Genomic DNA, 16,993 nt, shown 5'->3' on the forward strand with positions numbered 1-16,993 from the left:
GCTCCACCCACTCCATTCCGTCTTTTTCCTTGCAGCTCAGACACCATTAACCTGTTCCCATTGTTAGCAAAAATTATGGCGTGGGAAAAGCATTGCCTGGAGATATAAGTAAATTCTAGAAACTTGTGTAATTTATGGCTCAAAGGACTGCTCCGTAATGGCACAGACATCTGGGGCCTCCATCTACTCCAGCTGGTGTATCTCCAACTTTGCCACCAACGTGGGGGGAGGGGAATGTAATCCTGAGCAGAATTTACCTGAAATTTCATATTTTACATATTAAAATTAAGGTAAATTGTTTTCCATGCTTTCATACATTTCTTTTTAAAAAACTGTGATAGGGCTTCCCTGGTGGTGCAGTGGTTGAGAGTCCACCTGCTGATGCAGGGGACACGGGTTCATGCCCCGGTCCGGGAAGATCCCACATGCCACGGAGCAGCTGGGCCCGTGAGCCATGGCCGCTGAGCCTGTGCGTCCGGAGCCTGTGCTCTGCAACGGGAGAGGCCACAACAGTGAGAGGCCCGCGTACCGCAAAAAAAAAAAAAAAAAAAAAAGTAAAAAACTGTGGTAAAATATACATATAAAATTTACCATTTCAATCATTTTTAAGTGTATAATTCAGTGGCGCTAGGTTCATTCGCACTGTTGTGTGACCATCGCCCACCCCCATCTCCAAAACTTTTTCATCTTCCCCAACTGAAACTTTGCACCCACTATACAACTCCCATTTCCCCCTCCCCTTGGCAACCACCATTCTACTTTCTGCCTTCAAACATTTCTGCTTTAATATTTAAATGTTTTAAACTACTTAATTTTCTGAATCCTATGATATTTATTCGTGTTTTCATCTTTCTGCACTCAAAATGTGGCTTACAGTCAATGTGTACATTTCAGGAAGCTTCCTCCTTCCCCCACCCTGCGAAACACAGCTGATCTTAAACCAATGGCTGGTGAGTCTAATGGCTGATGGCACAGATGCACTGAAACCTTCTCCTTTCCTCTAACCTCTTGGGGAGGACGAGGCGTGTCTATCCTGGGGCTGCGTGTACTACTGGCACCTTGGCGTGTCCCTGAGGTCTTGCATCCCAGCTCGTGGAGCCTGGCCTCTGCCAGCAGCCCAGCCCCTCTGCCAGCGGCCAGCCTGTCCTCCGCTGCTCTTCCCCATACCTGCCTTGGTACCTCCTGCAGCTTCTGGCCCTTGTCCAGAATTCAGCAGGACTCCAGAGCTCCACAGTCATCATATTCTGGATTTTAACTGCCTGAGACCCAAATCTTCACTTTGGTCTTTTTTGCAAGGGGCTTTTTGGAAGTTCCTTTTTGGAAAAAGCTTATCCAAACTTTGTGATATATTTTCTGAATATATGCTTGTGTTACAAATGATTGATCCTGTTTGCTTAGTTTTAAAAGAATTCAAGCTCCGTTTGCGATGTGGGTAGTTCAGCTCATCTCCCCTCTTTGAGGACCCCCAGCCACAGGGAGGCCATTTGTTCAGCCGATATCCGAGGTCATGGTGGACTGAACCCGTCTGATGAGAGGCCCGAGGGCAGGGAACTTTTACTTCACCAGTTTTCCGATGACACTTGCTGTGCTCAGTGGGTCTGACTCAGGAGATGGGCTGCTAAGTCCCTGCCCAGCTCGCCCCCCTCGTTGGGTCCAGGCACTCTCTAGGGACTCACCAAGTTCCCGCTGGCCTTCATTTTGTAGATGCAACCAGGCTGGGTTGGGCAGAAACCATTATATTCTGATCTCTTGCCTCCATGGGCTACCATTACTCTAGCATTTCCCCCTAATCATAGTGCATACTATTTGTAGGACATTTAGACAATTTAAAAAAGCTTTAAAGAAGAAGGAAAATAATCGCTCGTAATCTTGACTCCAGGGATAACCGCTATTAATATACTTCCTTTCAGTATGTTTTCTTTGCATATATATTTACCATATTGGGATCACACATGACTTTTTTTAATGTACATTGTATCTTTTTCATTTCCCCATGTTTTTTGAAAAACGTGTTATTCCTGGTAATAAAATAATCCATGTTCAGTGTAAAACATTTTCTCCAGCAGATTTTTATATCCACTTCATGAGAACTCTCCCAGAGAAAAGAAAAATACAGAAACTGCCTTCCCTGCAGTGTGGGGTGGAATACCATTGATTTTAGGACTGGGCAGGAAATGAAATTTCATATGTGAGAAAATCTTAAGTAAAATTATCAACTCAAATACAGAAGTACTTTGGGAAGAAAAAAATCTTGGCTAAATAAACCTTATTACAAGAGGCCAAGAATTAAAAAAAAAAAAAACCACAAGATTAAAGGAGGAAACATAAAAGACATTACCATCTTAATGTATGCAAAACAATCCAATGAAATTAGACTCATTCATGCTTAAAACTCTTAGTAAAACAGGAATAGAAGGGAACTTCCTTAAATAATAACATAAGGAGGAAAAAAGGATATAAGAATGGGAGGAGATAACAGCAGATGAGAAATGTCGACAAAATTTTGGAAGCTGGACAACACTGATTGGCTTAGCAGACCCAAGAAAGCCTAGTGATTTTTCAAGGAAAGGGTGGAGCGGGAGGAAGCTGAGAAACATGCTAATTTGTACTGAGAAGCCCCAAAGTGCTCAAATATTAGAGGCAAGGTATAGGAAAATGCCAAGGCACAGAATAAAAAGCACTTTCATAAAAACAGAGATAATGCAGGGAGCAGAAACACTATAATTATATATTTTATACACTATAATTAGTATTTACAGTGAGATAAGAGAAGATGTTTCATCCCTGAAACAGGAACAGGACACCATACAAAAGGAACATTTGAAGAACCAAAAAGAGTTCCTAAAATTACAAATAAGGCAGCAGAAATAAAAATGAAGAAAAAGACCCACAAAGGAATATTCTTGTTACATTTCAGAACACTGAATAAGAACAAAGGTGAAGACCCTGAAAGTTTCCAGAGTTTGGGGTGGGGGGCCGGTAAGAGTCACATACAAAGGATTGGGAATCAGCGTGAAGGAGACTTATTAGTGGTCGGACTAAAAGCTGGAAGGCAATGGAGCAAAATCTGCACAATTCTGGAGGTAAACTATTTCCAACTTAGAAATCTGTACCCAGCCAAGCTATCAATCAAATGAAAGGTTAGAATAAAAGTATCTTTAGACATGAAAGATCTCAAATGTTTTCCAGCAAATTTATAGAGGGTGTGCTTCACCAAGAAAAGACATGGAATCTAGGAAACGGGATCTCACATAGGAAAGAGGCAAAGGTATACTGAGGATGAAGGTAAAAAGAAATTCCAAGACAATAGCTGGGGAGCAGGCCTAGTGAGCAGCCAGTCCAGACTGAAGCAGAAGACAGAGGATTCCAGGAGGCTGTCTGTCCATCTCCTGAACTTTTTTTTAGTTTCCGGGTTTTTTTTTTTTTTTTTCCTGGTCCATGCTGCCTTGCCCACCTTGACCTTCAATCACATATTCCCGTCATATATAGCCAGAGCATTGTGCGCCTTCCCTTCATAGCATAGATCAATATAGTAATTAAACATCTATTTCTGTGGTTTCTTGATTACTCTCTGCCTCACTCACTGCTCTCAGTCATGTGAAGGTGGAGGCTGTGCTCTTCTGGCTCTTCATTGAATTCCCAGTGCCAAATGCAGTGTAGGTGCTCAGTAAATGTTTATTAAGGCACTGACTGAAAGAATGGTGCTTTTTCATGCATATTAGAACAGCTAATATAAATTCTTGGCACCTGCCCTAAGTTAGATAAAACTAAGCCAAGGGCTGGATCCAGTTTATAGGTCCTTTTTTGTAGCCACTTTCAGACCCACTGACTGGATTATTATTCAGCAAATATTCACTCCTCCCCCTCCACCCCCAAGGTGGGAGTGGGGCATGGAGTATACTACCTTGTCCCTTTGATGTTGGGCTTGGCCATGTTATTTGCTTTGCCCAACGGAATGTTAGCACATATGACATGAGAAGTTCTCAGTTCTTGCCCTCCTGCCCTTTTTCTTACAAAGAGTTTCTCTCAAGAAGAAGGACGAGAGATTCATGGAGCAAACACAAACCCAATCCATAGGCTCAAGCCAAGCCCAGCCAATCTGCATCCCGAAGCTGAGCCGTCCTGCCAAACCCAGCCCAAATTAGTCCATCAACAGTCCTCCCATAGACCAATGATCAAGAAAGAAATGCTTATTGTCTTAAGTCACTGACTTTTGGGGTGATTTGTTACCCAGTATTATTAAAGCAATACCTGACTGGAATACCTGCTAAATGTAATTTATTTTCCAGACTACCTCTCAGAGAGTACCTGTGTGTCTCTCCCACAGACCGGCCAGCACAGACTTGTTCCTGAGTTCACTGTTAAGTGCTTGGTCACCAGGTTGGATGGGAGCATCTCCGCTCCAGCCTTCCCAGCTCCACTTCCACTTCTCAGAATGAAGAGCAAACTGAACATCTTGGAGACCTGACGTCTGGTCCTCCTGCATGTCACTTTACTTCTCCAGGCCTTGGTGACTTTTTCTATAACATAGAGTTGGCCTAGATCTTTGAGGCTCCTTCTAGCACTGAGAATCTAATCTGTAACGATAACCACGCCCGTCTCCTGCCCACCTCCCCGCCTCCTCACCTGGGTGTGTCTCAGCAGGGGGAGGGTAGCATGGTGGGCTGAGCAGAAGGCCTGGCTGGCCTCCCAGGCCTCGGCTTCGGCAGAGAGGTAGTAGCAATGCGCCATGGACCACATCCAGCCCTGGGGGCACGGCTGGCCCCCGGCCCCTGCAGCACAGAGACCACCGGTGAGGGCGGGGTAAGCTGCACAGAGCTGAATGTGTGGATGTTCAAAAGTCGGGGGGGCGGGACTTCCCTGGTGGTGCAGTGGTTAAGAATCCGCCTGCCAGTGCAGGGGACACGCGTTCGAGCCCTGGGCCGGGAAGATCCCACATGCCGCGGAGCAACTAAGCCCGTGCGCCACAACTACTGAGCCTGCGCTCTAGAGCCCGCGAGCCACAACTACTGAGCCCACGTGCCACAACTACTGAAGCCTACGTGCCTAGAGCCCATGCTCCGCAACAAGAGAAGCCACCGCGATGAGAAGCCCACACACTGCAACGAAGAGTAGCCCCCGCTCGCCGCAACTAGAGAAAGCCCACATGCAGCAACGAAGACCCAATGCAGCCAAAAATAAAGTAAAAAAAAAAAATCAGGGGGCAAATCTGGAGGCATGGAACTGGCAAGCCTTGGAGGGGCGAGCAAGGCGGGCAGGCCCTGGGAAGGCTGCACAGCTTGTGCACAAGGCCTCTCCAAGCGCAGGCTGTGTCCACAGAAGGAAGGGGTTCTTCTCCCTTACCTGTGCTCACCGAGCCCTGCGTCTTCACGCTGCATCTGCGTGGAGGGCGTGTCTTTTTCTAATTCTCACAAAGGAGCTAGAAGGACTAGACACCCTGCTGGGGGAGCAGGGGAGGAGAGGGGATGGGGAGGCGCCATACCTGCTTTCGAGGCCAGGGCCACAATGGCCACCGTAGACACCGCCAGGAACATGGCTATGGTTGCCAGGGCCCAGCGCAGGGACCTCATGTACATGGGCAGCCCTGTGGGAGGGGAGGGGACAACCAGGAGACACAGGTTAGGAGACGGTCCCAACTCAGGACCATGCTGACTCCTATACCATCATCATGCCCATCTCATCGTCCACCCTCAGGCCCAAGACACCAGGATAAACCACTCAATTTAGGTCCGAACCTCATACCTCGGAGAAAACTGCTAGAAGATATTCCACTTCTTAAATAGCTAGAAGACATAAGATTCTCTTCAAGAAAGAATGTGGCTAAAAACCATTTATTGAGCATCTGATGTGCTTCAGACCTAGGGCACAAATAGCACCAAGGATGGGGCAGGGGCCCTGCACTCAGGGAGCTAACGGGACAGGCAAAGGTACCAGGAGATCAAACTCCACACAAGAGAGGAACGAAGGCTAGATTCAGAGTTCGACAGACCCCCAAATTCAAGTTCGAGTCCTGACTCTATGGGCCCCTCAAGTGTTCTTGGTGTTTTTCATTTTCACATTGGAATCACATCTGCCGCTTCTATCTCTCCAGGTCACTGGAGGCCACTAATGAAGCTTCACACAGAGAGTGCCTTTTGGGCTTCAGAGCACTAGACAGATGTGAGTTGTCAGCCGCCCAAGGACCTAGGGGACCAGATGGCGGGAATGAGGCTGTGGAGGGGAAAGGAAGGCAGGAGGACACTCCAGGTGGGAGGAGGGTGCAAAGGCTCAGAGATAGAACATGTTCAGGGACTTCCCTGGCAGTCCCGAGGTTAGGACTCTGTGCTTCCACTGCTGGGGGCCCAGGTTCGATCCTGGTCGGGGAACCAAGATCCTGCAAGCTGTGCTGTGTGGCCAGAAAAAAAAAAAAAGAACATGTTCAGATGTCACATCCTGCCCTGTAGATGGAGTAACCAGAGAAGTCAGAGGGGAAAACTTGGGGAGTAAAACATAGTAAATGCTTCATCACAGCCAGAATTATAAGCAGCTTTCCACCTGGAAAGACACACCTATCTGAAGTAACTGAGCACTCAGAATTTGACCTCGGCCACGACCCGGGCGTGAAATCAATCAGAGCAAACACCTTGCTGCAAGGGGCCCAGGACTCACCCAAATCTTGGGGATGAGGGTCAGGAATGCCACATAATCAGTGTGAGAGTCCTAAGAACTCAATCATTATATTTCCCAAAGCCCGAAACAGCAGAGGTTAGTCTGTGGCAAATATTTCATTATTTTGAAAAGAGTCATTCCATTTAAAAAACCATGGACGTTGTATATACCTACCACCCAATTTCCTTTTTGTGTCTGGGATTGACATCTCCAGTGTCACACCCTCTGCTGCTTTTCTTCACTGCTCATCCCATCATCATTGTCTACATTTCAACTACCTTTCCCACCCCACAACTGAAACACCTTCTGCTTCCTCCTAGTCAAACCCCATGGCTGGGGTGGAGCCAGGTTTTGTGGGACTTAGTTTATCCAATTGGGGCAGTGGGGCATCTTAAAAAATAAAGTACAGGGACTTCCCTGGTGGCGCAGTGGTTAAGAATCCGCCTGCCAATGCAGGGAACACAGGTTCGAGCCCCGGTCCGGGAAGATCCCACATGCTGCAGAGCAACTAAGCCCCTGCACCACAACTACTGAGCCTGCGCTCTAGAGCCCTCGAGCCACAACTACCGAGCCCCCGTGCCAGAACTACTGAGCCTGCGCTCTAGAGCCCTCGAGCCACAACTACCGAGCCCCCGTGCCACAACTACTGAGCCTGCGCTCTAGAGCCCTCGAGCCACAACTACTGGAGCCTGCGTGTCACAACTACTGAAGCCTGCGCGCCTAGAGCCTGTGCTCCACAACAAGAGAAGCCACCGCAATGAGAAGCCCACGCACCGCAACGAAGAGTAGCCCCCGCTCGCTGCAACCAGAGAAAGCCTGCGCACAGGAACGAAGACCCAATGCAGCCAAAAATAAATAAATAAATAAATAAATTTATATAAAACAAATAAAATACAAACTTCCAAATACAAAGTTCAGCACAGGGCCTCAGAGGGCTCCTGCCAGTGAGAGGCCTGCTTGTGTCACTGCCTTCAGGTCCATCTACTTCGGCCGGTGGCCTCTGCTCTTCCGGCTGAGCCTGACCACGCTGGACATCACCTCTCCCAGCTCCACATCCTCCAGGCGTTCTTCCTCTGAATGTACCCCTCTGGCACCATCCCAGACTGTCAGGCGCTTTTGTTTTCTCCTGCCCAGACTGAGGACTGCTGGAGGGCAGGGTCAGGACGGCCGTTTCCTCACATCTCCCACACCTGACGTGTTGAGCACAATGTGACAGGCGGCAGCAGGCTGGACAACCGCTGAGATCCAACTGCTGCTCTCCTTCCCCAGACGGCGCTGGGGACTAAGCATCTCTGACATGTGCTTACACTCTGAGGTTAGTGCTACTCATTGAGTAACGATTTACAGAGTACTTAAGTGCCAGGTGCTGAAGATTCACTGAAAGCCTAGACTGTCACCTGCCATGCCCCGCGGGCCTCAGAATCCAGGGGAGCATGGAATAGGGACACCTGATCTTGTCTTGGGGACCAGAAGAGGTGACTCTGAACCAACACCTAAAGAGGAATAGTCTCCATTTGAGGATCCAGCTTGTGCCAATTTGTTACAGCAGCACCAGAAAACGATACACCTCTCATGCAGAAAATGTGCTCACACCCAACTCTGCAAAAGTTCCTGCGTGATCAGAGTCCCTGAACTCTACCATGTCTAAGAACCCCTGGCATAGAGGCCCTCGGGATTTGGAGCCTGTCTAGCTGACCGGTCTCCTCTCAACTGGTCAAGCTTTCAGCAGGCTGTCTGCTGGGGAGGCCTCTAGCCCCTCCAGCCAGAAGGCGCGCTACCACCCACCCCCCCCAACTCCTACTCAGCTTTCAGGGCTTTTGCTGCAGGAAGCTTTCCCATGCCCTCAAGTTCACCAACCACTCCCTTCTGGTTCCTTGTCCAGGATTTTTGTATTTTTCAGGCTCTTTCTTCTTCCCTGCAAGTCGCCACCCCCCACGCGGCAACAAAAGAACTCACACACACCCTAGCACAGTCTGGCCCGAAGTCCCCACGCAGTAAGCAGCAGTAGCTGCTGAACGGATGAGTGTTAGGGGTCAACTTGTCCTCGATATACGGGAGGGAAAGAAGGAGTCTGGGCCTGCGAGAGATCAGCGAGCCGCAGCCAGGAGTCGGGAGACCGCGGTGCTGCCGGGCCGCCACCGCCGTCACGCCACGCCACGCCACGCCAGCGCCGTCACCGCTGCAAGACCTCCCCTCGCCTGGAATTCCTTCCACCTCTACTTCTCAAAGACGCTGCGCACACTAAGAGCGAACGCGAAAGTTCTTGGAGGGTCGGGGAGGGAGAATAGCGGTTTTATTCTTTTACTGCCAACAAGCTGGATTATAATTACGTAGACCAAAAGTTACCGACTCTACGCCAGAGAGGCCGGGTGGGTTTCCTCCGCCGCAGTGGCCCAACCCTGGGTGGGTAGCAGGGGGGCCTCACGTTCGTCGACCCCCACCCGGGAGCGCGGCTCCCTGCGCCGGCGCACGCTTACCTATGAGCTTTATGACCCGGGACAGCTTCTTGTCGCCGTCCATCTCGGTGTGGAGCACGGCGTCCTCCTTGCAGCGGCAGCGGCACGTGGGGGAGCCCGGGGACTCCGCGCGCCCCTCGGCGGGACCGGCCCAACCCTCGGCGTCGAGGCCGCGCTCCGTCCGGGCTGCGGCCAGCGGCGTGCCACGGCCCCAGGTGCCTCCCAGAGACGGGGTCCGCCGCAGGAGCGGGAGCGCTGGGGAGGCGTGGCGGGAGAAGGCCGGCGATTCCGGCACCGGGACGGTGAGGAAACGCGTGGAAGGCGCCGGCGAGGGCGCGCGGCTGCCGCCGGCCGCGCCCACGGACTTCACGCGCACGTCCACCTGCAGTTCCACGGGGGCCCAGGCGTTCCAAGCCGGCTCACCGGGCGCGGCCCTGAGCATCTGCTCAGCCCCCGGCGTCTCGCCGTCCCGGGGCTGCTCGGCCGCGGCTGGGCCCGGCGACGGCAGCTCCGGGCTGGCCGACTGCTGACGGCGGAAGGCGCTGTAGCCCAGGCTGGGTGGCAGCAACCGCAGGGGCGCGGGTCGAGGCGAGGGCAGCTTCTTCCCGCCCGACAGGTCCTGGCCCGCGCCCGCCTCCTCCTTCACTGCGGGAGCCAGACTCGGGCTGCTCTCGGGACTCTCAGGACGTCTTTCTTCCGCGGGGACCTGGGGCTGCTCCAGCTCCGGGACCCGGCTTCCCAAGGGCTCCATTGGGAACTCGGCTCCGGCTTGGTCTTCCCCTGACGCCGCCCGGGCTCCCTCCATTTTAGACGCGGAGCAGCCGAGAGATGCCGAGCGGGGTGTACCTGGGCCCAGGGAGTTAGCTTCGCCGCCCCAACCAATCCCGTCGGGATTGGTTCCGACGGGTCGCTGTAAGTTGTCAAGCCACGCCCCTCTCCGTCGCCACACCCACTTCCTCCTCCCAGCCAAGGACCCCGCTGGGATTGGCTGTGGCTCGGGTTCTGTTGGCCACGCCCCCTCAGGCCTCCAGCCTCGCCTTCACTTGGCGCGAGGAAAAGAGAGGGGCGGGAGGGTCTGGCTGAGGGGTTACCCAGAAAGAGCCGGGAGACGGGTAAGGGCGAGCCCAGAGCGCAGACTCCTCTCTCTTCCTTGTCCCTGGCCCCACCCATTTCCCCCTCCAGCCCTCTGCCATTGTGCTGATTTTTGAGAGTTAGGGAAGGAGCAGCACACTTAGAGGACTGGCCCAAGGCAGAAGTCCCAGGGACATGTACTCTGGAGGCCTGACTCCTACTGGGCTAACTCAATAAAGACTGAGAAATGAATAAGCTTGAAAATGTGTATTTTCACGGGGAGAGAAGCCTGGTCCCCTGCCAGCCTGGTGTGGAGGACAGGGTTCCCAGCCCTGACCAGTAATCTGAATACCATGAAAAAAATACAGATTCCTGGCAGACTCCACCCAGACCTACTGAATCGCATAAGGGGATAAGGCCAGTTTTTAACAAGTGCCCCAGGATAGGATTGGCAGATAAAATACAGATCACTCAGTTAAATCTGAATTTCAGATAAATAAAAAATAGGTTTTTTGTTTTTTGTATAAGAACGTCCCAAGTGCTCCGTGGGATATACTTGTATTTTAAAAGTATTCATTATCTGAAATTAAAATTTAACCTGCCTCCTATATTTTTATTTGCCAAATCAGGCAACTCTACCCCAGGGACTTCTGCTGGAGTGATCTTGGGAGCAGCATTTGGAAAGACCACAGACTCGCTACTCCTGAGAGAAAGGAAGGAAGCAGGATGTAGAGGGGAAGGATCTTAGGAGGGGAGGTAAACTACTGCAGAGGATGCTCCCTGAAGACAAGCAACTGAGAGAAAAAGTCCAGCAGAAAGAAAGCACTATATGAAAACACTTTATGTTTAATCTCTACCAAACCCAGGCTATATATTTAATGTGGGGATATATGTATGCCTGAAAACGCATTTTAAAAGATGTGGAAAGATAGATACATACCAAAGTGATAATACTAGTGGATTTTGCTGTAGACTGTCTGGGGGGGACAGGGGGAACGTCTAGGAGACTTAACCTTATCTGCAGTGTTTCCACTTTCTAGAAACAGAAGGTATTTTTGTATATTCTTACATAAAAATCCAATTTTTAAAGAGATGGCATATAGTAAGTTATTTTTTTAGGGCTAATAAAGATTACTAAAAATATGAAAATAGTTCAAAAAGTATATAAAATATAAAGGAAAGGTCTCTTCTGTCCCTCTATTTCACCTCTCAGAGGCAGCCGCTGTCCCTGTTGAGATGGGCTGCTTGTCCATTTTCAGTGTGGACTGGAGCTGAGAGAGGAGCATCCTGACTGGCTTTCCTGCTTAAATATCTTCGCCTGGGATGACGATCATCACATATATAGTTTATAAAATCAAAGACTTCTTATCTTCCAAGTGTTTTGGCTCAGAGTGAGTCAGTGAGGAAAACATGATGCGCGTCCCTGTGTCACGGTCCCTAAGAGGGAGATGCCAAGGCCTGGCTCCCCTGGCCACAGCCCACCACCCTGGGCTGGGCTCAGACTCAGAGGTACCCAGGGCCATCTAAATTCCATCTTGAATTTGAACTGTAGACCACAGTGCCTGTGGGAAGCTGGTGGCGCGCACTGGCGCTGAGGGGTCAGGAGCGGAGAGATTGAGGGCAGCAAGACAAGTGGGCGGCAGGGCGCAGCCCTGGCCCATCCCTCCTACCTGCTTTCTGCATTCCGCCCCCTCCTGTCTGCAGTCACACTTTCATCTCACCAGTATTTATGGAGCACCGACTGTGTGCCTGGCATGTGGGTAAAAAGCCAGGGTGCTCTCTTGGGAGCCTGCACCACGATGATCTCCTCTCTGTTTAGTCTCTCCTTCTTCAACTGGTTCTTTCCCATCAACATGATCAAGCTTTACACACCTTGGACCCCATATCCCCCTCCAGCCAATACCCTGTCTATTTCTTCCTTAACACGACCAGCCTTCTTTAACGAGAGAATTATCCCCACGCTCTCTCCATTTCATCACATCTCAAGCACTGCTAAACCACTACGGTCTGTTTCAGCCCCCGCTAGTCTGCCCAAATCTTCTTTGCCAATGCCACCAGATCCAGCAGACATTCTTCAGTGCTTCCTTTACCTCTCAAAGCTTTTTTTTTTTTTTTTTTTTTTTTTGCGGTACGCGGCCTCTCACTGTTGTGGCCTCTCCCGTTGCGGGGCACAGGCTCCGGACGCGCAAGCTCAGCGGCCATGGCTCACGGGCCCAGCCGCTGCGCGGCATGTGGGATCTTCCTGGACCGGGGCACGAACCCGTGTCCCCTGCACCGGCAGGTGGACTCTCAACCACTGTGCCACCAGGGAAGCCCTCTCAAAGCTTTTGACATTGTCAACCATTGCCTCTTCCTCAAGCCCCTGTTGTTTTCCTAATCCCACACTCCGCTGGGTCTCCTTTACTTCCCAGCTGCTCCTCCTTGAGTCTGCTCCCAGAGCTTCCTACTCGCCAGCACTCTCTCCAGCCCGGATCTTTCTCCTGACCTTGACCATAACAGCTATGCTATGGGTTGGATTTTGTCCCCCAACCCTGCCTTGCCCCAGATTCATATGTTGAAGTCCTAACCCCTGGAACCTCAGAATATGACCTTATCTGGAATTAGGTAATCAGTTAAGATGAAGCCACACTGTAGTAGGGTGGGCCCCTAATCCGATACGACGGGTGTCCTTATGAGAAAGGGGAGATGTGAATACAGACATGCACACTGGGAGAACACCTTGTGAACATGAAGGCCAAGATCGGGGTGATGTGTCTACAAGCCAAGGGATGCCAAAGATCGCCGGCAAACCGCCAGAGCTGGGGGAGAGGCCTGGAACAGGTTCTTCATCACATCCCTCAGAAGTATCCAACCCTGACTATGCCATGATCTTGGACTTCCAGCCTGCAGAACTGTGAGACAATAAATTTCTATTGTTTAAGCCACTTGGTTTGTGGTACTTTGTTACGGCAGCCCTAGTAAACAAGTGTCACCAGTCCAGATGGCTGCCTGCCCTGGGGACAGCTTACCCTGACCCTTCACCACCACTCAGCTGGGCCAATCAGATTGTCCCTCACAGGAATTTGGCACGTGGCCTGAGAGACCTGGAGCTGGGAGTTGTCACAGCTCCCAGTAGGGCACCTCTCTAGAGAGAAGACCCACAGACCCCTCCTCAGGTCCCTGGAGTTTCTGTGGCTTCAGTCCTTCCTAAAGCATGCTTGTTCAAACTCTGTGGATTTCAGGGGGCCCTGGAGTATCACTCCACTACCTCCCTTTTTTTGCCTTAAGTTAGCACATCATTTACCACCCTGATTGCAAGTGGCAGAAAACCCAAGTCCAACCACTGCTTGCCTCCGGCGCCCTGGGGCTCCCTGCGGGGTGGAGGGAGTAGGTAAGGACCAGAATTTGACACAATCTCCATCCTGCCTTCCATGGCAGGGCCACATGGCCCTGGGCTCGGAAGGCCACTTACAATGTCTATGGTGGGAGACCCTAAGGCAGGTGAATTACCCAAACGTTTCAAGGTGTGGGTTCAGATCCTGGCTGGCCAGAAAGAAGAACAAATATCTACTGCAGTTCTTCCTTCTGTCTACTTTAAAATCCTTCTTTTTCTGCTTACAACAGTAATACATGCTTGTGATACAAAATTTAAATATTACAGAAATACACACTGTAGAAAGTGAAAGTCCCCAGGATTTCATGCCCCAGAGACCTGTTATTAACATTTCAATATACAGTCTTCTGGATGTTTTTTCTACGCATACACTGACCTCGACTGCTATTATACGTACATATATTTTGTTTCCAAAACTCCACTCATATTAAATGCATACCTATACATGATTTATTTAAGCAGTCTCCTCCTGGTGGACATTTGGGTTGTTTCCTTCTGCGTGACATAATTCCTGCAGCGCTGCAAATGCTACAGTTATAATTCAGTGACCATCCTTCTACATTGTTTTAAAAAATCACTTCTTTGATGATATCTTCAGAATAGATTAATTAAAATGGAACCAAAGGGTGGTCACAATTTCACATTTGATGGACAGGGCCCAAATGACCCAGATTACCCACAAGAGGCTGAGCAAATGAAGAATGAGAGAGGGTCGTCCACACAGCATCACCAGGACTTGATATTTTCATTCTCCTTAGTCTTTACTAATCTGACGGGTGAAATGTCAACTTGAATTTCTTGAGTTATGAATGAGGTTGGACATACCTTTCTTTTTTTGGCTGCATTGGGTCTTTCTTGTGGTGTGCAGGCTTCTCACTGCGGTGGCTTCTCCTGTTGTGGAGCACGGGCTCTAGGCGTGCGGGCTTCACGAGTTGCAGCACGCGGGCTCAGTAGCTGTGGCATGTGGGCCCTAGAGCACGCGGGCTTCAGTACTTGTGGCATGCGGGCTCTAGAGCACAGGCTCAGTGGTTGTGGCGCACAGGCTTAGTTGCTCCGTGGCATGAGGGATCTTCCCAGACCAGAGATCAAACCGGTGTCCCCTGCGCTGGCAGGCAGATTCTTAACCACTGCGCCACCAGGGAAGCCCCCTGAACATACTTCGTTAATTGTGTTACTGAGAAGTCTTTGCCAGTTTCAGGGCCTGTGAAGAGGGCCATGGAGTTTCCCTCTAAGGCCCGTTCCAGATCACGGGTTGGTTCCAGGAAGTGGCCCAGCAGGCACCCTTGTCACGCCCTCCTGGAGTTCACTGCTCCAGGAGGCTGATGGTACCCGGGCCACCTGAGCAAACTGAGGAGTTGGAAGAGCATAAACGGAGCCATGGCTGGTTGCTCCTAGAGAGGAAGCAAACACGCCCTCTTGGCTGATGTCACCCCCTGTGGCATCCTGAGCCCTTCTAGGGTCCTTGGATGCACAGATGGTGGTGGGGGGAGGTCTCTGCACCGCCAGCTCCCTGGCACGGTCCATCCTCAGCTCACATTCCACCTGCTCAGAGGCTCAGGGGCAGCCAAGCGAGTGTGGCACTCCCACCCCCGGGTCCCTGGTCCCTCACTTGTGACTGTCTTCATAGCACTCGGCACTGTCTTTGGCCAACGTGTTCACATATTTGTTTCGTTGTTTACTATTTGTCTCCGGCCCTCTGGCAGCCACTGCTGTAACCCCAGGACAGTACCTGGCAGGCCCATCCCCGGCTCTTGGCCGATGTCACCCTGGTGACATATTATGAATATTTATGAAATAAACATTGCCGAATGGGGCGCTGTGTGGGGTACTTGACATACCTTGTCTCATTTCTTCTTTTTCTCCCCGGATTTTTCTCTGACAAATTTTAAACATTAAGAAAAATAGAAAGCACACACAGCGAACACTTAAAGACCCTCCACCTAGACTCAACAGTTAACATTTCATCATACTTGCTTTGTCTTTCTCTCCATGCTAATGTACTTTTTGTTGCTGAACCATTTGAATGTACTTCAGACCTCGCGAAACTTGTGCCTTAAATACTTCAGAGTGTATCGCCCGCGAATATAGTATTCTGCAGAAGTCCGTACCATCCTCACACCAAGAAATGAGCAAGTACTCCATACTCGATGATATTACAGAGACCGTATTTAAATTCCCCCAATTTTTTTCAAACTAGGATCCAATCAAGTTTCACACAGTGCATTCGGCTGTTATGAGTAAATACTCTTCACAATAACTCTGTGAGGAAGACACTAACATTCCTTCTTTACAGGCAACTGAGAGTGAGAGAGGTTGAGGCACTTGCCAGGGTCACAGAACCCCCAAGTGGGAGACTCACGATGCCGGCATGCATCTGCGACTGCCAAACACGTCTTTTCTCCCTGTTTTCTACATCTTGTCCCCTCGTCCCCTGGGCTCTTGGAGATTTCTTTCCCAGTCTCTGGTCCATATGCAAGTCAAGGGCTGGGGCCAAGGTGCAGGAGTTGACCTAGTTACTCAGCAGCCGGGGCCTCGCTTTCAAGTTCCTCCAGCTACCTCCTTACCCCGATCTTATCCCTGTTGTTCTCTGAGACATTAGCTTTCGACAAGGCATCCTGTTTCTGCCTCAGTTATTTGGTGAAGGATCCACTTGCAGCTAGAGGAGAGACAAACGTGAATCCAGTGGAGGAACAAACGGTGGCCTTCAGTCAGGTGAGCAGGTAAGGGTAAGGCTGCAACGGGGGTGAGAAAATATTCCACCTGGACGCGAGCAAGCTCATCCAAGGAGACTTAGAAGCCATAACAGGACAGGAAAACAGCTCCCTGAGTCATCGTCTGCTTGCTCCTGGCATGTCAAGACAAAGATCCTCCCCTGCTGGGAGCGCCACTCCCAGAATCTGCTACAATGCAGTGCACTGAATGCAGTGCACTGGGGCTTGTGAGTAACTGACCTGTGTGAATAGACAGCCCTGATGAATACAGTAACACATGGGGCAGACCCAGCTGATCTCTCTGGGTCTGGGGCTCAACACCCGGAAAGACCTGGATGGGAGCAGTGCAGGGAACAGGAGACAGGGGCAGAAAGAGACGAGGGCGGAACAAAGGGACATGAGAGCAGGAGAAGCAGCACCCACCACCTCACATCGCTGCTATGTAAAAGCCTCTTCATCAGGCTGCGTGGGACCCCTATAGCCACAGTCTGAGAGCAGCAAAAGGAGAAGACACCAGCGCCCAGGAGCACCTCGGTGAGGAGGATCCAAATGTGGAGGATCCTCCTCCCCTCTGAGCCAGATCAGCCCACCGCAGAAGAGGTTTCCTAGTGAGTCCTCAGGCACCGGGTATCTCCCAAGTCAAAGCAGGCCTCGTGAACTCTAAACAAAGGCCTAGAGTATATAACTAGGAAGGCTGACTAAATGTGGATGTTAAGTCTAAGCTAAGATGTTAA

The 16,993-nt window shown here is 50.7% G+C and overlaps 1 protein-coding gene across 2 annotated transcripts in view; it reads right to left on the reverse strand.

Annotated features, from left to right (window-relative positions):
• Positions 1-9,966, reverse strand: part of KLRG2 (killer cell lectin like receptor G2) — a 44,262-nt gene extending 34,296 nt beyond the window's left edge. The window contains exons 1-4 of one of the 2 annotated variants that reach the window (XM_060108947.1): positions 9,126-9,966; positions 5,483-5,584; positions 4,627-4,772; positions 4,320-4,520 (exon numbers count right to left, since the gene is read on the reverse strand). In XM_060108947.1, the coding sequence (XP_059964930.1) occupies positions 4,488-4,520; positions 4,627-4,772; positions 5,483-5,584; positions 9,126-9,909 (1,065 nt within the window). In that variant the 5' untranslated portion in view covers positions 9,910-9,966 and the 3' untranslated portion in view covers positions 4,320-4,487. Of the gene's footprint in view, positions 1-4,319; positions 4,521-4,626; positions 4,773-5,482; positions 5,585-9,125 lie in introns of those variants that run through there. The other variant, XM_060108946.1, reaches the window with a different exon arrangement.
• Between the last annotated feature and the right edge of the window lie 7,027 nt (positions 9,967-16,993).

This window comes from Mesoplodon densirostris, chromosome 9 (assembly GCF_025265405.1).
Source record: "Mesoplodon densirostris isolate mMesDen1 chromosome 9, mMesDen1 primary haplotype, whole genome shotgun sequence".
Lineage (NCBI taxonomy): Eukaryota > Metazoa > Chordata > Mammalia > Artiodactyla > Ziphiidae > Mesoplodon > Mesoplodon densirostris.